Source organism: Eutrigla gurnardus (assembly GCF_963514095.1).
Source record: "Eutrigla gurnardus genome assembly, chromosome: 15".
Classification (NCBI taxonomy): Eukaryota; Metazoa; Chordata; class Actinopteri; order Perciformes; family Triglidae; genus Eutrigla; species Eutrigla gurnardus.
In genome coordinates this window covers 18,796,814-18,821,984 of record NC_139938.1, presented here as the reverse complement: position 1 = coordinate 18,821,984, position 25,171 = coordinate 18,796,814, and the positions used below count along the sequence as shown (strand labels likewise).

At 40.3% G+C, this 25,171-nt stretch overlaps 2 protein-coding genes across 3 annotated transcripts; both read left to right on the top strand.

The window, feature by feature from the left end:
* The first annotated feature begins 598 nt into the window (after window positions 1–598).
* On the top strand, window positions 599–12,384 carry uimc1 (ubiquitin interaction motif containing 1). 2 transcript variants are annotated; one of them, XM_084029291.1, is made up of 22 exons: window positions 599–1,044; window positions 1,729–1,855; window positions 2,108–2,189; window positions 2,571–2,689; window positions 3,089–3,251; window positions 3,347–3,513; window positions 3,695–4,417; window positions 4,827–4,881; window positions 4,997–5,106; window positions 5,227–5,336; window positions 5,714–5,909; window positions 6,014–6,118; window positions 6,486–6,538; window positions 7,049–7,233; window positions 7,420–7,484; window positions 7,736–7,886; window positions 8,139–8,453; window positions 8,672–8,753; window positions 8,846–8,942; window positions 9,084–9,132; window positions 9,723–9,756; window positions 10,191–12,384. In XM_084029291.1, the coding sequence occupies exons 2-22, from the start codon at window positions 1,751–1,753 to the stop codon at window positions 10,372–10,374; spliced, it is 3,150 nt and encodes a 1,049-aa protein (XP_083885417.1). In that variant the 5' UTR covers window positions 599–1,044; window positions 1,729–1,750; the 3' UTR covers window positions 10,375–12,384. The 2 variants fall into 2 exon arrangements, with proteins under 2 accessions (XP_083885417.1, XP_083885418.1); XM_084029292.1 differs by lacking the exons at window positions 9,084–9,132; window positions 9,723–9,756; window positions 10,191–12,384 and having other exon boundaries at window positions 8,672–8,761.
* A 1,542-nt stretch (window positions 12,385–13,926) lies between these two features.
* Window positions 13,927–25,073, top strand: LOC311025642 (hexokinase-4-like). The gene is made up of 12 exons (XM_084028648.1): window positions 13,927–14,022; window positions 14,313–14,376; window positions 16,044–16,157; window positions 19,176–19,338; window positions 19,428–19,576; window positions 20,025–20,144; window positions 20,591–20,686; window positions 21,006–21,105; window positions 21,599–21,782; window positions 22,387–22,542; window positions 22,661–22,894; window positions 23,827–25,073. Exons 3-12 carry the CDS (start codon window positions 16,044–16,046, stop codon window positions 24,029–24,031), a joined length of 1,521 nt encoding a protein of 506 aa, XP_083884774.1. The 5' UTR covers window positions 13,927–14,022; window positions 14,313–14,376; the 3' UTR covers window positions 24,032–25,073.
* Window positions 25,074–25,171: the final 98 nt, after the last annotated feature.

Below are 25,171 nucleotides of genomic sequence, written 5' to 3'. Positions count from 1 at the left end.
CGTTTAGAGAGTTAAGGACTCGTATTCCGCAGAACAGGCGGAGACTGTATGTATACATGTAGTATACAAAAGCGCCACCTAACATCGGCGTTTACACCCTTCCTCGTTAGTATAGTGGACAGTATCTCCGCCTGTCACGCGGAAGACCGGGGTTCGATTCCCCGACGGGGAGTTGATTTTTTTTTTTCTTTTCTTGAAAAAAGTAAGCTTACAATCTTACAACCTGCAACACAGCATTGCCAGTGGGGAATGACGAAGGGAAATCTCCGGATAAAGAGTCCGAATAATAACACATGGACGCGTGTAACAATTAAGCTAGTTTCGCTCTCACAAAGTTTACTCGGTCGCTAAAATACGATTTTAGGGACTAACAACTCATAGTTTATACTCAAATAGTTAGCATAAATCGGACTATACAGAATGAGACATTTTACCAACATTGTAATCTGTTGTCCATCTGTGTTTTCCCTCGCCACCGCGAGATGGCAGTGTTGCGCTACTTGTCACGGGCCATGAAGGCACCATTGACCAAACAGTCCCTGAAGGCAGCGTGAAGCTCGCGCCATACGTAACAGTCACGTGATTGCGTGAACAGAAACAAACATGGCGCCGCGAAAGTGACTGAAACTCTGCTGTGAGTGGTTCAGTACTGAATATTGTTTGGTTTATTGGTGTTTTGCGTAGTTGTTGAACAAAAACAAAAAACACGTGACGTGAGTTAAATATACGAGTAATGGATCGGAAAAATGCGAACTTTATGTGCTGTTTTTTTAGGGTTTCATGTGTTTCAGTTTGTTTCCTTGTTATGTTCTCGCGCTATGTAAGCTAACTTTAACTGACGATTTTTATTTTTTACTGCGAATGAGGTTTTAAACGTGAGCATGTTGCGTATCATTGAAGCATTTAATCTGATTTAGATCCGTCCCCCCGCTTCTCACGAAGCTCTTTTTTTGTTTAAACTATTTAAAGCACACATGGTAGTTTAGGGTCCCGTCACAGCCGGACAGATGCGAGGAGGAAGAGCACAATCTTCATCATCATCAGGTAAACGTCGTTAACGGCTGCTGAGATTCGGTGCGCTGCTATTATCAACATTGCAGTAATTCCGGGTTTTTTTTAAGTTTAATACGTACATTCTCAAACCGTGATATTGAAGCTGTGATTTAATCAAGTTATTGATTCAGGAAAGTGATTAGTGTTATTATGATGACACCAGTTATTTTGCACTTCACTGTAAATGTAAATAAGGCAGGCATGTTTATATATTAGGATCTAATTGCTTATTATATGACTTGACTAACTAGTTAATAGATACATTTTGAAGAAGTAAGTGAAGTATTTTGTGAAAAAACTTCTTACAGAGTAGGGCAGCAAACTAACAAACAGATCCAACAACCAACCAAAGAGCAGTTTAGTGACATGTTCATGTAAAATGCTTTTAAACTGAATGCAAAAACAAGCTAGTTTAACTGCTACTCGTATTTCATAGAACATTTTTTTGGACTAAAAGGCACGAGTGATTGGTTCCAGCTCCTCAGAGAAAAATCACTGGTTAAATCTCCGTATGTGTGGGGAAACAGACAGATTTTATTCTTCTCCAAACTGAAGACGGCTTGTTTTCAGGAGCAACGACACAACGCAAATCCAGTATTTGCAACCAAAAAAAGTAAGCAGGAGAGCTACATTTTCTACCATGTTTGAAGCTGTTTTGTGTCTTTTGTTGGTCAGAGATTCTCAGGAGAAGACCAGGATGGCTTTGAGGAAGCAAATCCTCAAGGAGGCCAGCGACATTCCCTCTGGAAGCCAACAGATTGACAAAAACACACAGGAGGACGAGGACGACCAGGACGACAATGTAAAGAAATGTGAACAAAAGCTAGACAATGAATGAAGCTCGTTTCTCTGCAGCTTTCGTGTAGTTTCTGTCAACATTCTTGAATACATTTTTAACAGAGCAGACTGTGGATGAGTAAATGATGAGAGATAATTGTGTGAAAATGTGACAGTTTGTTGATTTCTTCAGCTAAAAACAATTACTCCCCAGTAAACACGCATCTGTGAAAATGAGGCTTCATGACTCTAAAACTTTGACCGTTTGTTTTTCCAGGACGAGCTCTCATCATCACCTCTGTCATCTTCATCGAGAGGAAAGCATAAGAGAGAGAGGGCAAATAAACCTAAAGCTAAAGGTCAGTAACAGATTAATAAAGTTTGCATGGGGCAAATAAAAAAGTCTGACTCCCTTGAAGAAGGCAAGTGGTTGAAAAACAAACAAAAAAATAGCTAGTAGCTAAGGTGTTCCTCCCATGAACATGAATATTAAAAATGACAAATACTTTGATCTTTGTTTGATGAATGCTAATAAATAAAACAAATAGTTTAGGGGCAAGTTCTGTTGGGCAAATGAAAAAGCGTAATAGGTAATCCTGCGCAACATCTTTTGATGTTTTTAAAAACTTGATAAAAGCCAAAGCTATCTAAAGCATAATCTATACCTATTAAGTCACCGTATGAGTGAAATCTAAAATGTCTGTGATGTATTCGACCTTGAAGTTCGCTGTTGTTCTCAGAGATGACGGAGGAGGAGATGATGGACTTGGCTCTGCGTCTGAGTGAACAGGAAGCCAGCGTCACTGCAATCAGACTGCAGCAGGAGGAAGAGGCCATGATGAAAGCCATCGAAGAGAGTGTGAGTACAGAGGAGTCGGGTTTGTTTGGGGTTTTTTCAATCTTCTCTTCAAGGAATATTATAATGTTCAGTCTTTGCAAGTCATTTTGGAGGATGCAGAATTTTACTGTGTTACTACAGTATTCGTACAACTACTGTTCCATAACACATTCTCAGAGTGTACACAATACTAGACATGGTCCAAATCAATAGATAGTATGATTAAATTATATACATTTACTGAGAAGAAGTTGAAGAAATGTTGTCTTTTTTTCCCAGAATGTCCATAGGTTGAATGTCACCGTCTTTTCTTATAACTTCTGAGAGAAAAGAGGATGTGTCTCTTTTTTTTTTACACTTATTACGTGAATCTGGTTGAAAGAGTTAAAACAGTGTCCCTTTGTGGTTTTCCTCTCGTAGATGTCCCAAACTCAAAGCCAGATCGATGATGCTGAGACTGGACCCAGGGTCTCAGCACTCGGCTCTCGACGGAAACACTTGTACTCAAATGGAAAGGCGGCGTCTGGCATCGATCGGGGCGCATCGGAGGAAGTCTGCACGCCAGAGATGGACCTGGACCGAGGTGAGTCCCTTATGATGTTAAATAACCTGCGATGTTTAGTGTCCTTCTGCATCAACACTGACAAGAAACATAAACTTGCTGTATCGTCTTCCCAGGAGCAAAAGGGACTGGACATCAAAGTAACAGCAGGAATAAGAAGCGGAAAAGGAAAGAAGGAAGTCCTTTGCTGGAGATTCAAGACTTAACGCAGACTCAGAAAGTGCACTCTCAGGCTTCACCCTGCAGCTCAGAGTGTCTCTCAGTGCGTCTGGACTCACCGCAGGTACGTCCAAAACATTTATCTGTTGCCTTTTCATTGATCTGTTCGTGTTCAAGAGCCCCAGCTGATCTAACTTCAAATTCCAAACCCAAAGATATTAGAAAATAGTGAAAATCTGTTATGTTGTGTTACATTCCTACACAACTCCAAATAAATGATCATCTATGTCTTTCTCTTCTCTCAGAGCTCTGACTCGATCCAGATTGACGACTGTCCGCTCCCTAAATCCCCGGTCTTCCCTTCCACCGGCTGCAGAGCCGAGGTCCACGTCCCCCAGCTGAGCCAGCACCTGCTGGAGACCTGCAGAACCTCAGGGTTCGTGTTGTGCTCTCAGGACGGCTGGACCGCGACTCCAAAGTCTCCGCCTGCTCAACCCCAAAGCCCCAAATGCCCCAATGAACACACGTTGTCCAAGAGTCCCGTCTTCTCAGAGACTGATCAGGGAGACGACTGGGAGACGGAGCCGTGTCCAGAGTATTTTAAAAGTCCGGTATTTGGCAGGAATACTCATGAGACGTCTCCAAGAAGTGCCTGCAAACCCCAAGTGAGTGTCTGTAACTCAGGGTTCATGTTCTCTTCTCAGGAGAGTTTAACCCCCTCTGTGGGGTCCTGTCGGCCCGGGAGGCCAGTATTCCCAAGAAGCCCCGGCCTTCCTCAGAACTTCCCGCCTCCTGAAAGTTCAGCAACCTGCAAAAGTCCCATATTCTCAGAGACTGGCGAAGGACAGACCGAGCAGAGTCGTGGGTGTCGTACGAGCCCTGTGTTCGGCAGGACTGGACGACGACGGAAGATTCATCTCCGTGAACGGAAACGCTCCGGGAGTCCTTCAGCTGCAGAGGTCGAAGGTTCAGACGGTGAAGGGAATTCAACCACAACCGGCAGGGATCCGTCTCGGAGCGTGAAGGAGGTGAGTTCAGGCGTCAAACGAAGTGATTTATCGGATCGTAGAGATTAAAGAAAAGGTTTATCAGCTGAACATCACACAGAAATAAACACGTCGGTGCTTGGTGCAGCAGTTTTTAGTAAGGTATCGACTGACATGTTTTGAAATAGCAATATAACTCCAATAAGATAGAATTGGCTGATATAAATGTTATGCTGTTCTGAAACATAATTATAAAGGATAAAAAGTATTTTTACTCCATCAGTAGCAAGCAGTCTGATGCTATTATGACATTTTATCAAAGCCTTTTTTCGATTTATTATGATTTTATAATTTTTTACAGGTTTTACAGGATTTTTTTGTTATGCAGTATTTCGGTCATAACATCCAGAAATGCCCCGTTAATTTTTCTCTGTTCTTCTTTTGAAAAAAGGACAGCAAGACTGATCACAATCAAGACGACAGGTTTACTAATGCATCTAAGTCAGGTACAGTGAAACTCTCTGCTCTCCGGAGCTGTCTTGTCCTAATTCATCTTCATCAGATATGTGATGCATGAAGAAGCGGTGAGCCTGTTGGTCTCTGGGTGTTTCCTGGTTTTAGACGACGCAGAGGAGAAGGAGGAGCAGAATGAAACATCCAAAGAGTGGAGCTCAGACGAGACGAAGCTCACCAGCGATATGACGCTACTCTGGTCTGACGACGACGTCACGGTGCGGACGCTTTCTCACTGTAGAAGACCAGAAGTTAATGGATTATGTTAGAAATAGAAGTATGATTAAAAATGCTGATTTTATCGGTAAAATCCACAAAATATTGTCGTTCTGTTGCAGCCGGTTGGCTCCCCCAGCCCAGTCTTCCCAGAGGAAAGACCTCAGCAGGCCGACAGTAAGGAAGCCTCCTGGAATCACGTGTCTGCAGCTTCTCCAGGGATCAACTGCAGGTAGAGAAAACATCGACCACATCATGGGTTCACAACTTTTGTATCATGTTAATGGGCTTAAGCGGGAGGTTTTTCCACAGTCAGCTATAGTAATTTTCTGAGTAACTTCAGTAAAAAGTATCTAATCAAGAAAACGTGTATCCAGTTATCCCACTATTATATAATTAGATGATTGTTACTCATGCATTAATGTCAAAACAGTATTTTACTCTTGTAGTTGTCTGTGAATTGTGGTGGAGTGAGAAGTAAAATACAAGTATTTGTACTTGAGTCTGGTACTTGAGTGAGTAAATGTACCTAGTTTACATTCTTGTCTAATAGAAGAGTTGAAGGACGTCTCTTTGCTCACCGTAACTCTCTATGTTTCCACACTTAAGACCTTCTCCCTCCTCCACGTCCGCTGGACGGCAGCAGCTGGCCACTACAAGCGGAGAACCACGGCCAATCAGCAGGCAGGGAGCGGTCAGCGGGGCCTCTTCCCCACCCGGGGAGCCTGCAGGCGGGCCGACGGTTTGCTACTACTGGGGGGTTCCCTTCTGTCCACGAGGGGTGGACCCAGACAAATACACACAGGTGAAGATTTGTTTAGTCTTATAATAAATGGTGGCCTTGAAACTCCCAAAAGCTCCAGAGATCTGAAATGTTTGAACCTTCTGTGTGTCCATCCATCCTGTCAGGTGATCCTGGGTCAGATGGAGGTGTATGAGAAGAGTCTGAAGCAGGCTCAGAGGTGTCTCCTCAGGAAGGCTGAGTGGGGGGAGGCCGTCCTGCCACAGCCGGAGGTACCGTGATGATTTCAACATTTTAACACGTTGTATTCCTTTATGTAAGGAAGTAAAGTACCAACACAGCGGTGTGGAAATACTCCATTTCAAGTAAAATTCCTTCATTCATAATCCTACTTAATGGACCAGTGTGTAGAATCAAGAGGTTTTTATCCACATCTTGCATTATTTGAAATGACCAACAGGAGGCGACTGGTTGAAAAAAATAAAAAGTCCAATTGCTTGAGTATAAGCACGGACTAAAAAGTATGCAGTGTAAAGTGTAAAAATACAATAAGTAAGTAGAATAATTTAAGTAGAATTGCTTGAACTTGTATCTGATGTTTGTGCGAGTCTTTCAACAAGCATCATATGTTCTTTCTAGAAATCTCCTTCACCTGAGCCGGTGGAATCCCCCCAACCGCTCGCTCCTCGCAGGTAAGACCTGCATTATTATACGCATGTTATGGTAGCAGGCGTACAAGAAATGAGAGTACGTTCTGGTTTGTGGAGAAACTGATGAAGGATCAGTGTTGATGGATGTCAACAAATGAAAACTATAGAAATAGCAAGCGAACGCGTTTTTCTGGTAATTGTTATAATTGAAAAGTAAGAAAAATATAATGCCTACCTACTTCAAAAAGACCATGATTTAAAAAATCAAAGGGTTAAGGTAGGGCAGTTCAGTAAAACTTAGTAGATAATAATAAATAAATAAATAAATAAATAATTGAGCTTTTCATCAGCTGTGAGCAGCTCCAGCAGTATTTCTGCTGTTGCATTGTGGGTGAATACCGAGCATCAAAATCACATGGCTGTATTTACAGCACAGTACTGTCTTTTTGCCACCAGATGTCACTAGTTGATAATTATTATATTATTCATCGGTACTGAACTTCAAACTTCTGCATCTGAACCGACGACTGCTCTTTATTGATTTAATTGTAGACGCGGCCTCAGACTGGGAGGCAAGAAATGGTGTGAGAGAGATGAAAGCTCTCCAGCTGAGGAAGAGGAGGACGGAGAAGGTGCGAGGGATGAAGAGGAAGGAGAGAGGAAAGAAGAAGAGAAGGAGGAGGAGGAGGGAGACGGAGAAGGACGGGTGGATACTGATGACTGTGAGGTTTGTCCAGGTACTGAAGCTCCACGTTTTCTTGATGCTCGAGCTGTAGGAGGACATCTTCATGTCTTCTCAGTGGGCTTTGTCTCCATCAACAACTTGCATTTACTGGTTGTCTTAAAATATTAGGTGGCTGTATTCATTTCTCACCACAAATCTGCTGACCGTCGGTGTGTTTCTCTCTGGTTTGTCTCGACAGAAACCCAACTGAGTGACGACGACGACAGAACTCAAGATCTGATGATGGCTGATGGTGGCACCGAGGTGACTTTAAATACTCAGACAGAGCTCCAACACAGTAGATGAGAGGAGCATGGAATGGCATGAAAACCATCGTTTCATTTCAATGAGTCTAAAGGAGAAACTCAGTAAAAACTTAGTAGTTTGTCTCAAAGCGTTGCTGCATTTCATTGCTGCCAACAAGAACACAAACGTTCAGCTTTGGGTCAATATCAACAATTTTATCATGTTTGTCCTCCTTTCTTTCTTTCTTTTTTTTCTTTTCTTTTCTCCAGCACGGATTTCAATTCGACCGTAAAACGAGTCCAGAGCCGCCGGAGGTCGAAATGATTCTCCGGGATGATTCTCAAGCTGGGGATGAGCAGCAGGAGCAGCAGCAGCAGGAGGAGGAGGAGATGGAGGTGGAGGTGGAGGTGGAGGTGGACGGTAAGGCTGCACACTACTCTTTAAACATTTATTTTCTGTGCTTTGACACCGTGAATTAAAACATCAACCTGGGTCACCTCTGCAAAACTATTCACATTCACTGCAGCTGGTATGAGTCGTTTTTATGTGTTTTTAAAGGTGCAGTGTAATATACAAATAGGATTAAATCCAAAGTGGCAGAAATGAGAAACTGGTATTTGAACTTCCACCAGGCTGGTTGTGTGGTGACCAAAAGAACGTGTTTGCTTTCAGCCCTCGTGGACAGAAAGACGAGGAGGAACATCCCCGCCGCTGGCAGCGTAGACGTGAGAAGACGACGTGTAAATAAAGAGCCGGTCAAAGAGGACCGGGGGGATCCGGGCGTGGAGGTAAAGGGTCGAGGGCTTCCAAGGTCCACGTCTCCTGAAGTGGAACCAGCCGCCGCCTCTCAGAGCCAGGAGACCGAGGTGGACTGTCCCATCTGTCAGGGGTCCTTCCCGGCGTCGGAGATCGAGAGGCACGCCGCCTACTGCGACGGAGAGGTGGCTGTCGTGGACGAGAGGAGGTCCGGCAAAGACTGCTTCCAAGGTAACTTTATTCTGCTTATTAGGCTAACATGGATGTTTACTTGGCAGGGAGAGTTTTTTACTGAAAAACAAATGATCTCAAATAAGGTCTCCCTGCTTAAATAAACAACACATTAACATTTTCTGAGTCTGTTTTGATACTTTCCGCGTTCCTTCAGACTCTATTTTTCACTTCTCTACCACGACACCGAAATGACTCCTTCCTCTCTCCTTTTATAGTGTCGATGAAGCCTCGTAGGAAAAGAACAAGGAGAGCCGAGGCGACGGATGAAGAGACGCAGGAACCCTCAAACACTGACAAGTAAGTAGGTACGACCTGCCGCTTCTAACAGGAACAGCTCAGTGTTTACTCACACGGTTTTCTTTTTATTAATATGGATTTATTTTCCACAGGAATCAAGAGAAATGTTACATCTGTCAGAAAGCCGTCGCCGTGAGAGACTACAGCCGACACACCGAGCTCTGCATCCAACGGCAGACGTCCAAGACGGTAAGTTTACGACGATAAACATGAACAAGAGTAACATCGACTCAATGCTGAAAATTAGTTCCTCTTAAACCCCTTTTCACATTTTCATTTCCTTGTTTTTCGGATGCTTTTTTTTGATTTTCTATCATTCTGACCTTCCAGAAGGGGAACCTGCTGTCGGCTCTGGATCAAACCGAGAGCAGAGATTCAGGTGAGGCTAAAAGTCATTTATTTAAGATGAACATGCTGTTCTTCAGCAGGCACCATATTTAGCTCGCTCACAAAGGGGAGCTGTAGTTAGTCTGGTTCTGTAGTAGGAGGGCGACCTCACAGTTATCTGAAAGAAGCAGCTGTGAACACCTGAACTCACCCGACCAAAACCAAAACAGATGAAGAGCTGAAACTATGAGCCGGTGAATCGATTGACAGAAAGTGAATCCATAACTATCTTTCATCCTCTTAAATGTGAAGATGTTGCTGTATTTTTTTTAGATATCATTGACTGTTTAATATCTGTAAGTTTTAAATGGTTGATTGGGGAAAAAACAATTTGAAAATTCACATTTTTCACATTTTTCTGTCATTTAATAGAATGTTTGTGTCTATTATTGAAAAAAGTATTGATACTAATAGATGTTGTTCTATCACAACAATGCTGAGTTCATATTAGAGGCTTTCACTTCATTGACTTCTTCAAACAACATCCAGACTCGTTTTTTACATCAGCAGTAAAAATCTCCAGTTACATTTTTCTCCTTGATTTAATATGTTTACAGACTTGTTGTTGTTGTTTGTTCACAGAGGCCGGGCCGTCTGGATCACAACTCCAGCCACGGTAAAGACGTCTTACACTGTTACATATCATCTGAGTGATAATGTTTGTTCATTTTTGTGGACGTTTTGATTCAGAAACTCTCACATCGACGCTGGAAATTAAACCTCAGTGCCGTCATTGTAAGGACTTGAATATCTATAAATGTGGTTTAACATGTTTGTAGGGAGGAACCATAAATAAACGCTTGTTTTCAACCATTTAAACTGGTTTAAAGAAGTTTCAAGTCGTTTGAAGTTGAATAGTTTCCGCTTCTTGCTGATCAGATCAAAGTTTGTCCCACACATGAATTTATTGATGCAGATCAGTGAAAGAAAGCAGTATTTAATGAACGTCGGGACTAATACTCGATATGATTCAACACAAACGAGAAGAAATGTTTTGAAGATGATGAAAACATCCCAGTAAATCATCTGATTCCGTTTGTTCTCTTTTAGGGAGGTCATCGTTCTGCTGGATGACGAAGAGGAGGAGGAGGAGGAGGAGGGCGGCGGCGCTTCAGCGATCAGGATCAGTAACTCTCCCATCAGATCCTTCACTCCCATCTCGGAGCTCACCGGCTGCCTTATTGACTTCAAAAAACAGCAGCGGCCCAAGAAGCTGCGCCAAAGACGAAGATGAGGACGACTTCCTGCGGACCGGCGGCGCCGACTGAAAATCCTGGAAACCACAGCCTTAACTCGAGACCTCATCAGGTTGGACGTGACGCCACGATTTAAAAAAACGGAACGCGATGTCACATATTTATGCAGGTGAACAAAGACAAATTCAGCTTAAATGCTCAAAATGTGACAATTTATTCAACGGAAACCTGATTGAGACTTTTTTTTTTGTGCCACTAAATGTTCCTTCTGTTTTTTACTACCTCTCTATGTATTGAAACTTTTTGTTTACTTCATTAATGTCCAGATATCAATATACCATATCTTCTTCACCCTCAAATTCATTCTCACAGCATTTTACCGGCCTTTAATCTGAAATATGGGAATCGTTGTTTGTCGCCATGGTAACTGTCCCTCGGTCCACCACGTAGGACTGAAATATCTCAAGACTACTTGTAAAGTTTGTAGAGCCTCTGAAGCTCCACCCAGCGCCACCTACAGGTCAAAACACATATGGCAGGGAACCACAATGCAATATGCCAGATATGAACATACTAACCTGCTAAGTGTTAGCATGTGTAGATGCTAACATAAAGCACGCTAATCATGTGTAGATGCTAACATAAAGCACGCTAATCAATAATGTTAAGTGTCCAACTCAGGCATGCTACACTAAAACACTCTACAAATATATTATTATTATATCATATAACATGTAATGCAAATAGCAGCCAATCAGAGCTGTGCAGGCTGATGTCATCCTCCCGTACCTGATAAATGCAGACAAACATGGCAACAATTGTGGAAGTCGAGGCTGCAACTGTTGATTCTTTTCATCAGTTCGATGAATTAATTATTTGTTTTGTCATTAAAATTTCAGAACAAAGTAAAAAGTAAAAAGTCGTATCTTCTCAGAGCCTCAAAGTGGCATTTTCAAATCCACCCAAAAGACCCAAATATATTGATTTAACAATAATTAACGACAAAGAAGAGCAGTCAAGAAGTCAATTTAAAGAAAGTATTCCTTAATTCGACATTAGACTGAATGAATATGTGTAATGTCCTAACGTGGCCACCGTATATAACCAGCGTTGCTTTAGGCTCCAATATGGCTTTATTCTGCCCCCGACCTCGGGGCAAACATTTAATGTTTCAGAGCTAACGATCTTAGTTTCAGGTCTGCTCTTTAGCAGTTAAAACGTGTAGGTGTACATTCCCAGGTTCAAGCTCAAACACAACAACAGTGGGAGGACCGGAAGCCTGCAGAGCCCTGACAGTATTCCTATAATCCATGTTCAACTCACATCTCCGATTGGATCAGAACATTCTCAATGCTTCGAATGGCAAGTCTCCACATTTTGATCCAGTCGGAGCCTCCGTTTCATCCGTTGTCAGATATTTGTTACATGATATGGGATTCAAACCCACTTTGTCTTCTGTTTCAGTATTTGGAAGGAAGTGTGATGCAGTGAAAGCCTGAAAACTCTGAATTTCCCCTTTTCAGATCAGAAACTGGCTGCGGAGGAACTTTTATGTGTTTTTTTGGGGGGGAATCAGTTTCATCTCGAGCTCGTCCCGTGAGATGATGTTGTCTCAGTTCAGAGCATCATGCTTTCTCTTCACTGTGCAGCACATTTATCACCAGACAGATTTCCTAAAGTTGATGCATACACAGTTTGCTTTTTTTTAAATCAGTCTTGAATATCAGCACTTTAGAGTTAGTAAAGTAAACTCACTGACTGAACACTGAACACACGTCGGTTCATTGATACACACAATGTACTTTTTCTTATTTTGTCCTTGAGAGAACATATTTTCCCCACATTCAGTCACGTCGTCTGATCCTTTTGTTTCTGCGTGTGACGGGAGCCGCCGTTGGTACATTCGACTTGTATTTCCTGTGAGACTTTGAAGCAATGCAACGGCGTGCAGACGGTTGTTTTGTAAGATTGTGTCTCAACGTTCTGGTTGCATCAACGGGCCAGAGTTTAGGAAGAGGAACTCTTTAATAAAGTCAAGTTCAAAGGAATTATGAAAAGCTGTTTATCTACTGCAATGAAAGTGCTATTTCAGTAAAGTATGTATGCACACGCAGAAGCTAGAACCTCATAGAGTGTCAGTTTTTATGCTCAAATTGAGGGATTTAGTATCATTATAGTTGCCAACTATTTTTGTTGTCGATTGACTGATCAGCTGTGCAGGTTGTAACTGAATAATTAGATATGAACACCTTAAATTATCAGAAAAAATGTAGTTAAAAGTATTAAAAATAGAAGAATGTGACTTATACTGTATGATTAGATCACTATCAGTCGTGCATGAATGTGGAAGTGGGATTTTACTGTTGCCGTTGGTTACGGTGGAGCTCATAGTCCACAGTCCAAACTTATTCACATTGTTACTAATTATTAAAATCATAAAAAAGCAACAAACCTTCATATTTGAGAAACTGGAGGTCATCAAATGTAAAAATAATAGTTACCATTCATTTTTTGTCAATTAGCTATACTTCCTTGAGCCATACTTGCATGTATTGTTGTTGTTATTATTATTATCATTATTATTATTATTATTATTATTATTATTATTATTATTATTGTTATTATAACATTTCTTTCTTTTATCTCATCTTGATGCCGTGCAAGTTACCGTCCTAGTCAAGTAGCACCACTAGCTGCTAACATGGCATTGTTCTAATTCCTGCAGAGGAAAAACTGCCACAACCTGTTTGTTGGCTGATTTCAGAGCTGCTGAGTTCACTGTGTGCGTTAATGTTATAGACAAATAACATGGGAGCGTTAAGATAAAGGTACACGGAACAAATGAGCTCGCAACACGTTTACATACTAAAGTATAAGTAGTAATACCACAGTAGAAATACTCTTGTTACGTGTGAAAGTCTTGCATTTAACATTTTAAAAGGACAAACATATTGTTTTTAAAAAATACACATAAAAGTACCGAAAGTAAAAAGCAGAAAGGCCCATTTCAGAATATTTATTATCATATTACTGGATTATTGAATTATTCATGTCTTTAATGTCACAGCTGGTAAAGTTGGAGTTGATATGACTTTATATCGTGCCTGCTGATCATCTATAATCATCATAATAAATCATAATTTAAATGTGTTGATTATATATCCTCTTCATAATCTGAATCTGAAGTAAAGTAATGGAGTAAAAAACAGTAACATTTCCCTTTTTAATGTAGAGTTGAAGTACTTCTGTGCTACTTGGACCACTAACAGGGTTTTTTTTTAAGAATGTAGCTGAAGAATATCAGAGAACCGAAGCCTGACGTTGCGCTCCTCGCGCGCCTTTACGCACGAGGAGACACCCTGTGCGTAAAGGCGCGCGAACTAAACGAGCTCTACTTCAGCCTCCTTCGTCACCACCACGACACGGTTTCCTCTCGGCGAGCCTCGGCCGTCGGTGCCGGGTTGTTCGGGTGTTTCCGTGAACTCTCCCCGTTTTGGATCCGTGAACCGCCGTGTACGTCCCCGACATCCTCCCCTCTCGGAGCGCGGAAAACAAGCGCGCCTCCTCGCGTTGCGACAGTCACGCTTGCAGATGAGGTGGGTGTAAACCCGGAGCGCTCACATTCCTGTCTCAACTCATTTCGTTAGCGGACTCCTGTCATTGTGGACGCAGCGCAGGACGCAGAGGTGAGTTCCCTTTCTACACGTTGGATGATGAGGAGCTGCTTCAGAGTCGGGTCGGTTCCCGACAGAAGAGGGGATCATTTACAGAAAACCTGTTTCTGTGTCCTTTCTTAATCTGAAATGCTCTTTTAAACTGTCTTAAAGTGGGTTAAACACGTCTATAGGTGAAGAGTGGAAAGCTACACTTTGTTCCATTTTACAGATTCGATTGTGGGGAAAAACCTTTCATGTAAAAAACATGTAAATTTCAACAGATGGCCAGGTGTAATGTTTTATGTTCTGTTCCGGCTCAGGTGAGACTGTGAGGGGCGTGGCCTAACTACAACTCCTATAAGCAAACATCCCGGTTGAGTAAAGGTGAGTGTGACAGTCAGACATCATCTTATTGTGAAAGAGCCACTATGTTTCCTGTAATACGACTTTTAAATTGGGCACTCCACCCAAAAAAAAAAAAAAAAAAAAAAATTAAATCCTGTTGTCATCACGTGATGTCGCAACCTTTTGTTTTCTTGAGGGTGTTTTTGAGTGTGCCAATTATAGGACTAGTGGAAGTATTACTTCACTCTTTATTTAAATATAAGTATTATCAACACAATGCACTTAAAGGGTTAGAATTTAAAGCACTCAATGTTATATTGTTAAACTATACATTATAATGGAGAATATTCTCAACAAAACACCAATTATCAGTTGAAAGTGCTAATTTTAAATATTTTATTATCCAGTTTCAGATTGATTCCTCTAACTTCCCGTCTTTTTCACCCCTTTTTTAAACATATTTATTTAATTCTACCCATGATTTGAGACATTTAATTCAACTTATCCGGTGTTGATAAGTCCAGTCTGGTGATGTTTAACAGGTGGAAGTGAAATAAGGACGTCTTCCCCATTTGAGTTCATCTTCCTGTTTGTAGATTTAATCCTGTAAAGACACATGATCTTGCACAGCAACACAAAAAGGGGGATTCTGGCTGATTTGGTTACATTGTTGGTTGTTAATGTAATAAAATGTTCCCTTCATAGAGTTTATTAGGACTGTTTTAAACTCATCTCAGCTGACCTTTGAAACAACCCGTGTTTTAACATTCCCGAGCAACTAAAAACATCTAAAAGGATGCGTAACATTATAGTTTAAGTCTGATTCATTCACAGATAATGCCATTAAGCAGTTTCCTCTGTTCAATCTAAAAACAGAAAGAAAGAAAGAGAATGAATGAATGAAAAGTCCATCGACTCTCTAAAAATGCACTGCTCTTTGTTGTAACAATAGAAACAACAGAATTTATTTTTAATTCAAAGTTAATTGTTATTTTTTTAAGAAAAAGAAAATGTGCTGTATTATGAATGGAAAAAAAAGTTAATAGTTGACGTGAAATATTTTTTGTTTTTTTTGTGAAAACATTTATCAAAAGGCATCCGCTCTCCTTTCAAGGAAATTATTATTGTTGATTAATTCCAGCCTTCTCCAGTGAACTACATCTTCTAATTAGCACTAAACACAACTCAGCTAAACTCGGAATTACATAATTTTTCTACAAGTTAAAGACGAGAAAAAGGACATGTCTGAGAAATGAAGGATCACTTAAAGATATTCCATCTTTCCATATTTCATCCTACCAGGAGCACGAATGTCCAAACTCAATTTCACAGCAATTCATCCAATATTTATCAAGTTTATTCACATTTTAAAGCCTGATTAGCTTCAGGCTCACAAAGCCAATATTGATAGAAGGCAAGTCTACAAACAGCAAATGTTTGAGCATCGTTTCAGACCAGAAGTGTACGTGTAAAAACAGGATTTGGATGTTTGAATCTTTGAAGGACAAAGTCAGGTTTCAAAAAACCCTGCAAAACTATATTTCCCATCAGCCTCAAATGTAGTCCGTGTTTCCTGCTCATCATCAGCATGTCGGCGTCATTTTGAGCAGACTGACGTTAGCATTTAGCTCATTTTAGTGCTTTGATGCTACTAGTGATGAAGACGATGTGTCATTGGCGTTGACCCTTTGACCTCTCCTCTCCAGATGAGCAGCGCGGACGCAAACGCCGGGAACGGCACGACTCCCAAGAAGGCCAAAATGAGCGGCGACGCAGCGCCTCTGCACGTGGACGGCATCCCACCGGACACGCTCAGTAAGGTCTGTGAGATTTATTTATTATTATTTATTTATTACTTTTTTCAAGAAAATATATGTATACATTAAAAAGTATAAAAAATAAACACATAATTAAAAAAATAAAGAAAAACACACAATAGAAAGATAAAGGTAATACAATAAAATAAAATAAATAAAATACACAGAAAATCATAAAACCAACACATGGTGTCAGAAGCCAAAGAATAGAGTAAAATAAGTAAAATATCTGAATACTTACATGCAAACAGAGTAAAACAACTTCTAACAAGTTTATGTGGTATTTATGAGTCATCCACAAAGTATAACTGCATCAGTGTTATTTTGTCAAACCTTTATTTTGAGCATCATTCACAACTTTCTGCCTGTTTTTTTTGGAAAGTCGTGCTTTTTTCTAGTTTGTATCAGAGATTTTATATAAGTTTGATTGAAGCAGAAGGATTAAGTCACGGGATCGTTTCTGTGACTTTATATTTAGGAGAGAAGAATGTCGCTGAAGTCACACCCACCTCTTCTCTATCCTGAGAAAACACATTTACCAACTGCAGCAAATCATGTAGAGACTTGAGATTAAGAGGAGAGTTTAATGCTGGGAGGGAGGGGGAGAGAGAGAGAGAGAGAGGGGGAGAGGGAGAGAGAGAGAGGGGGAGAGGGAGAGAGGGGGAGAGGGAGAGTGAGAGGGAGAGACATGCCTCTGGAAAAGTACTGTAACTCATGAGAGAGAAGAAGAAGAGACAAAGGGATTCCCGATCCTCGTCCCACAGTAACCATAGTAATAACAACAATAATAAAAAAAAAAAATACAATTTTATTTATATAGTACATTTCAAATGAACAAATAGGAGAAAAATACACCGAAATAGATGAATACAATTACAGAAACATCAAAAAGTGACAACAAATATACAAAATATTTACATTTTTTATTTTGAAACTGTAAATAATTATGGAACCAAATGAATGAATATGTTCATGCCTTTTTTAATGAAAGAGATTCATTGAATGAAGCGCACTACAAATAAAATCTATTATTATAATTATTATTATTGAATAAGAGTGAATGTGTCTTTATTTTTGTTAAAGTTGCTGTTGTGTATTTCAATTTTTTATTGAAGTTGTTTTATATGTTATATGTTTGATGACAGGGGCTGTAAAGATGCACTATACTAACTTTTATCTCAATTTAAAAAAAAGAGTAACTATCAGCTAAAGTTGGACAAACGTCTTTGATGTGAAGCGTTCGGAGAGTTTTTCGGTGCCAACAGGATCAGCAGCGCTGTTACAACTTGTCTGAGATATTTACAGTCAAATAAAAAAACCATGCTGCTCAGAGATAATTATTTGAAGAAAAAAAACAAAAAAAACAATGACCATGATGTTGAAACCGGTTGCTTTTGAACGTCTACATTCAAACCTACAGTACATCCTGCCCGGACACATTATACATGTTCCCAGGCAGGGTGTTTCCTCTCCAGGTGTGTCTTAATCCAGGAGGTTGATTTTCTGACTTCAGGAGGTTGAGTTTGGGTCATTCTGCTTGAGGAGGACCAAAAATACAAAAGTTTACCAACAAGAAACGCCTAAAACACAAATAAACAGTGTTTCTGTTGAGCATATTTCTGCGTTGTATTTCCCAAACAATAACAATAAGATTAAATCATTTGCCTTGTGGGGATCTTAAGTCCCTGAATGGGAGGTTGCACCATCACCGTTGTGAAAGAAGGAGCTCTGTAGGTGTGATCACACGTCATGTGTTCATGTAGAGAAATATATACACACGCCGTTTCAGTGTGTGTGTGTGTGTGTGTGTGTGTGTGTGTGTGTGTGTGTGTGTGTGTGTGTGTGTGTGTGTGTGTGTGTGTGTGTGTGTGTGTGTGTGTGTGTGTGTGTGTGTGTGTTACAGACGCCTATTATAAAAGATTTCTCTCCAGCTTTAAAGGAAGCAGGAAAACAGGAAGTGTGAATTGTTGCTGGCATCTCCAGAGGATCGTAACGTTGCAGCCAGCCAGGTTTCCTGCAGAATGTGCTTCTGAAATATCCCCGTTTAACAGAAATGAAGAAGCATTTTCATTTATTGTTGTGATCTAAAGACGACCACAGTGAAATGTGATGTAGCTGTATGTCATACATGTTATAAACTGGTTTAAAAGATCAAAATGAGGGACGTTCTCATCCATTAAACTCTTATTTTTTTGTCTAATTTCCAGACGAGTTTCTTCTTGAAGTTAAATTAAATAACAACTGATATATTCAGAGGAACCGAACAACAAAGCTCTGTTACCTAATTATGAAGTGTTTTATTCTTCGGATTTGCAGACAAATCTGAAAATACAAAGGATTTTGATTCAGAATGCCGACAAAGACAAAGAAAAATATAAAAAATCGGACTACGCTTTGAAATGTAAACAAATAATGTAAACAAATACAGGTTGACAAAAACCTCCCTGTGGCTGATATTCTGTCATATTGGTCCCCAAATAGGCCCGTTGGTGTTAAATGCACATTGAATAATTGCTGAATATTTAATGCACGTTATTGTCAGAGTCCTCTTTGTTTTTGAAGGAGCTCTGCCTTCAGATTAAAGGACGAGCAGCTTTCTTTTTTGTTCAGTTTCACCAAAATCTCTGCGTACGTTATTATTAATAATAATAATAATAATAATAATAATAATAATAATGGAGATTAATGCACTTTTAAAACATTTGTATTTTGTCAGTAACTGTCTTTTAAAGTTGTCTGTGACTTGATGCTGCACATTTTGAGGAGGCGCTGCCATCTTGTGGATAAAATTACGTGAAATCTTTTCTTTTTATATTTTCAATTTATTTGGGTAAATAAATTGATGAAACTAAAACACACTCTCTGATACATTTAGATTTAATGAACAAATTCAACAATGTGTATCAAATCAAACAGGAAACAAAAAAGGGGGTAAAGTAAAGTCGATGTCACATAAACGGGCTATGACCCACAGATATGTTATAATGTTATACATCACATGTTGTGCGTCTCTCTCTGCAGGTGCAGGACTACCTGCAGCCTTTCCACCTGTCCCAGGCGAGGCTGCAGGTGTTTTCTGCTCGGTTCCGGAAGGCGATGCTTCGGGGTTTGGGGAAACACTCTCACCACAGGGCCCCCGTCAAGATGCTGCCCACCTTCGTCAGGGCCACACCGGACGGCACCGGTACATTTACGTCATGTTATGTGTGTGCGTTTATGCAGAATAAAGCTCCCCATCGATATCCACCCAATCCTCTTCCTCCCTCCCTGCAGAGAAAGGCGACTTCCTGGCGCTGGATCTCGGAGGAACGAACTTCCGGGTGCTTCACGTCCGCTTGGAGGAGGAGCAGCAGAAAGTGCTGAAGATGGACAGTCAGATCTGTGCCGTCACCAAGGAGATGATGCTGGGACCCGGAGAAAAGGTGAGAGGAAAAATAGATCCACAAGGAATTAAGAAAGAGTCAACGCACTAACACACTCCTTCATCATCACTGCCGTTTCTTTTTTTCCTCTTCTTTACTTTTGAACTCTTATTTTGTCTCTTTTTTATGTTTGTCTTATTCTGTTTTTGTTTGATTTATTCTTATTTTTGAATGGATGTTGTTTTCCTTTGTTGTTAAATGATATACATTTCGGGGTGCAATCAGGGAAAACTTGTAATAGCTTGTGACTTGATGTAAAAGCAAAAAGTAAGAAAGAAAACAATCCTTTTTTCATCACACAGATTTTCATGGAGGTAACTGTTTTATTAGCAATATTTTATTAGATGCACAACTTAGAGGTGGACTGTGTGAGTATTTTAACAGACAGTTTACTCAATGGTGGAAGGATGTCGGAGTAAAAGAACTGTGTCTTTCTTCCTCTGTCCAGCTGTTCGACCACCTCGCCGACTGTCTCGGAGATTTCCTCGCCTCTTACAACCTGAAGGGACAGACTCTTCCTCTGGGCTTCACCTTCTCCTTCCCCTGCGAGCAGAAAGAAATCGGCAAGGTCTCACACACACACGCACACACACACACACACACACACACACACACACACACACACACACACACACACACACACACACACACACTGTCCTTTAACCCTGTGCAACTATACTGCTCGTTCCAATGATGAGACTATTATTGTGTATGTATGTTTATATATAGGTAGGGTAGGTATATACATTTTTTTTATTAATTTGTTTATTTTTATTTATTTATTTTATTTTCTATTATTTGTTTATATATTTATTTATTTTATTTTTTATTTAATTTGTTTAAAATTAAAATAAAATTATATACATATATATATATATGTTGTGCTGTATTATATACTCCAATTTTGATTTCAATACAAATTTGAATGAAAAAAAAAAGAAGTTTTTTGCGTGAGGCCCCAACGTCCTGCAGGTGTTTTGTGGAATAAAAAACCAGCTCATTCTCTCTGCACAGAGCATCCTGATCCACTGGACCAAAGGCTTCAACTGCTCCGGCGTGGAGGGAAAAGACGTGGTGATGTTACTGAAGGAGGCCATTCACAGGAAAGGGGTCAGTCTAAAATACGGATGGTGATTTTAATGAATCAGAAATGTAATAAATCATCCAGTCCCAGCTTCTCAGATGTGAGGATTTGAATGAAGTACATTTAATCGTGCTGTTCTTCTAATGGAGAAAAATAATCAGCAGTTTGATCCATCAAAACTAGATGGATCAAGAAATTATATTTCTGAATGCACGTGTAGCTGATGATTCGATGTTGTCATGTTTCTTTGTTCCCGACTCAGTTTGCACAATGTTTATATTTATATAAAGATAATATAAATAGGAAAACACATAAACACCTGTCCATCTCTCCCTCTCTCTGCAGGAGTATGATATAGGCTCGGTTGCCATGGTGAACGACACCGTGGGCACGATGATGAGCTGCGGCTACAGAGACCAGAGCTGCGAGATCGCCATGATCATCGGTAAACTTTTTCATTTTAATGAGGATTGGATTAATGAGGATCCAGGACGTTCCTCGGCAACAGAAACACAACAACAAAGTCCGGCACTAAAAAAAAAAGTATAATTGGCCCGTTTATAAACAAGCAAACAAACATATCACAGGATTGTTGTTTGTTGCTGCAACGACGGACGGCTAATAAACTTTTTTTAACCCAGATTTGAGGAAAATAGTTTGATTTTATCTGATTTATCTCAAAATAATGACACCAAAGCATCAAACTACTAAAAACAGCGCAATCTAATAATAATAAATTAGTTAGAGGCGCCTTCAGGACACTCAAGGTCACCTTACAAAGACAATCAATACAACACAGCACAAGTAAATCTTAAAATCCAGTGAATCTAAAAATCAATTACAATTAGAGGGAATAAGCCAATTTAAAAAAGGTGGGTTTTTAAGGTGGAATATCAGGAGCGCCCCTTATATTTGTGTTTCATGCTCCTCTTCTGTAGGCACGGGAACCAACGCCTGCTACATGGAGGAGATGAAGAACGTGAAGCGGGTGGAGGGCGACGACGGCCGGATGTGCATCAACACGGAGTGGGGGGGCTTCGGAGACGACGGCGGCCTGAAAGACTTCCAGACGGAGTTCGACGTGGCACTGGACGAGATGTCCATCAACCCCGGCGTCCACACGTAAAACGAAAAAACTTACAAAGGATTTGAATAATACGTCGACTTTTATGTCGATGTCCAACATTGCAGAATTAATGCTTTTTCTCTGAATTGAAAATCTTTGTTTTTTTTACAAGAAAAAACTGAACCGAACATCTTAAACATACAGTAACCAATTAAAAAAAGACTAGTCAAGTCATTTAATTTATAAAGCACATTTAAATACAACAGGCTTTGACACCAAAGTGCTTCACAAGAGGTAGAGCTACGTAGTTCATACATCAGGAGTCCAAGGCAACAAGGGAGGTAGTACAGGACTCAACGTGAGAGCTGATTGGTTGGTTTCAGACCATGTGCCATGGGCACACAAACACCAGAATACACATTTTAGTGGATATTATGGATGCATTGAGTTTAAAAATGTTCACAATCATACTTATCATTCCAGTTTTTTGTTTGTTGATACTCTTTGTTGGGGTTTTTGGGGGTCAAAAGGTCATTGAAAAGGTCACTGAAGTTCACACTGAGGGGAAGATGATGTCCGAAGTCACATTTCACGAGTTTGCTGCTGTTTTTCACCCCCGTTTTGATCTTTTTATTTAATTTTTTTTTATTTCTCCTGCAGCTTTGAGAAGCTGATCAGCGGCATGTATCTGGGAGAAATAGTCCGGCTGCTGCTGGTGAGGCTGACGGAGGACGAGGTGCTGTTTAAGGGTCAGACATCGGAGAAGCTGCTGACCGCCGACGCGTTTGGGACAAAGTTCATCTCAGAGATTGAAGAGTGAGTGAGGCCTTTTTTGTCCTTCATGTTGGTTTAAATAACATTCTTTTATTTGAGACGCAACATGGACTCCATCATCTTGTGTGTCCGTACTTCCTGTCTGTGTCTGCCGGTCCAGGAAGGACACCGGTCTGGAGAACACCCAGAACATTCTGACCAGTTTGGGGTTGAACTGGGATCTGGTGGACTTGCGCGTGGTGCGTCTGGTCTGCGACGCCGTCTCCTCGCGCTCCGCCCGTCTGTGTGCCGCTGGCCTGGCGACCCTCGCCACCCGTATCCGTGTCAACCGCGGGCTGGACCACCTGAAGATCACCGTGGGGGTGGACGGGACGGTCTACAGGAAACACCCCAGGTAAATGGAGATGCCATAAGAAGCCCCCAGGAGAAACATCAGTTTAGTGCTGAATCAGAACGACAATCAGTGAAGAAGTAAAATAATAAGAACGTTTATATATATATATATATATATATATATATATATATATATATATATATATACGTTCTTATTATTTTATAAGATATATATATATATTATTATATATATATATATATATATATATATATATATATATATATATATAATACATTATAATGTGTTATAAACATGTTTTTTTTTTACATGTGTGTGCAAAAAACTCCAAAGACGGTGATCGTATATATATTAATCTGATTTCATAGTCAAAAAATACCGTCAGGTTGCCATGAATGTATTATTTAGTACCACAAACTCCTGATGTTCCCTTTATGAATATTATCCTGACACCACGGCAGATATTAAATGCCAGAAAGTAACAGTAAGCTCATAAATATTCAATGGCTGGTTCCAATAAGATCTCATTGCCATTCTGTTGCTAGGGCAACGGCTTTGGTCCAAGTTTACTTCCTGTCGGCTGCTGCATTAACAAACATAGCAACAGGAAATAGAAACATTTAGGAATGTTGACTCCCACATAAAAAAAAAAAAAACTTTGAAAGATGGCTGCTAATTGTTTTCAAACAGAATTAACAATAATGGAAATCTTCATCCTTAGAATAAAATGGATCACATGATTTTATTTTTTTATGGGGTTTCCAGCAGAGCAAATAAACCAGGAGGAGATCTGAAATCCTATTTATCTGTTAGCGTGAACAGACAGGAGGCGGCGCTCGGTGCTGTCTGTGTGAGGAGAGGTGCATGTTGGGAAAAATAAATCAAACCATGTCACTGTTTGAAAGTCACCAGAAGCTGCTGCTGTTAAAACATTTCCTCATGATTATAAATATGAATGTTTGATCCCCCTGTAGTTTCAGCGAGGAGCTCCAGGCGACGGTGCGCCTCCTCGCCCCCGAGTGTGACATCACCTTCCTTCTCTCGGAGGACGGCAGCGGGAAGGGCGCTGCCATGGTAACGGCTGTGGCGCAGCGGCTGGCTCTCCAGTCCCGACTGTTAGAGGACAGTGATGGTGATCTGGATGATGATGATGAAGAGGAGGAGGAAGATGATGAATAAAGAGGAGGAGGAAGATGATACGCAACACTCTGTTCTTTAAAGCCTGCAGTATTGTCATCCAGCTACATTTGTTAATATCATATAATATATAGATAAGTACGTTTTGCGTCTCCACAACAGTGAGTCAAAGTTTAGTTACTTTTAGTTTCAGTTTTATGTCTCATTTAACCATTCAAGGTTTTTTTCTGTGGATTTTTAAGGCGTGTTCACACTGTTGCATTGTGTACCTCCTGAACTCCATTCAGAAAACCAGCATTTTAAAAGTGATTTGCTCGTCACTTCGCAGACAGACCAAACAAACCATGACTCAACACTTTTTATGAATCGTCACCATTATGTAGTTAATTCGGCATCCTTTTTTTGCGATTAAATCACAATAAATACATTTTTAGGTTCATACATTATAGTTAACCAGCTGACGTGTGTCTATTCACAGTGAATTCAGCACCCGTGGGTGATGTTGTGATCTCAGACAGGATATCCTTTGGTTTCCCGGTGTATCTGGAACTTCACATTTAAAGCGACAATAGTGGTGATTTCAGTATGATTTTTATTTTTATTTTTTTTTTGAAAGCAGAGAATTTCCAGCAAATCACCCGATATAAATTATTCATATTAAAATGTTGATGATTGAGACAGTAGGGCATAAAGGACAGAAAATATGTAATCAAGCAAATATATTATTTACTTTATTATGGATAAGAATTATTTTCTTTCTTGGGTTTGCACTTTAAAAAGTAAAGACAGATGGTTTCCAAACAGGCCAACTCCTCTCTTCTGCTTGAAGACTCTCGTGTGGCTAATATTCACAGCAATACTGCAGCTCTAATTCCAGCGTCGGGCATTTCAGTCATCCTAAAAATCCAGCAAACGCAGATAAGAAGCGAGTCAGACAGAGGCGGAGGCCCTGAGGAATTTTATTACTTGAAACCTGTTAACCACAACTTTTATCTCAGTCTTTTTTTTTTTTTTTTTTAAAGGTGCTGAAAATCTCACTGCTGTTTTTGTTTCAAACGGGAAATAAAGGGACATTTTTCTCACATACGGTGGTCTTGTCTGTACTGATGCTGATGCATTTAAGTTGCATTGTTTTTCACTTTCTGGGCTTCCGTTGAAACCACAGACATTTTAATTTACATT

Bases quoted from the DNA above. Each gene is read 5' to 3' on its own strand.
- uimc1 (XM_084029291.1), top strand. From the start codon at position 1,751: ATGGCTTTGAGGAAGCAAATCCTCAAGGAGGCCAGCGACATTCCCTCT. The intron at 7,887-8,138 runs GTAAGGCTGCAC...GTTTGCTTTCAG, and splicing joins GGTGGAGGTGGAGGTGGACG to CCCTCGTGGACAGAAAGACG. The intron at 8,943-9,083 runs GTAAGTTTACGA...CTGACCTTCCAG, and splicing joins AACGGCAGACGTCCAAGACG to AAGGGGAACCTGCTGTCGGC.
- LOC311025642 (XM_084028648.1), top strand. From the start codon at position 16,044: ATGAGCAGCGCGGACGCAAACGCCGGGAACGGCACGACTCCCAAGAAG. The intron at 20,145-20,590 runs GTCTCACACACA...CTCTCTGCACAG, and splicing joins AGCAGAAAGAAATCGGCAAG to AGCATCCTGATCCACTGGAC. The intron at 22,543-22,660 runs GTGAGTGAGGCC...CTGCCGGTCCAG, and splicing joins TTCATCTCAGAGATTGAAGA to GAAGGACACCGGTCTGGAGA.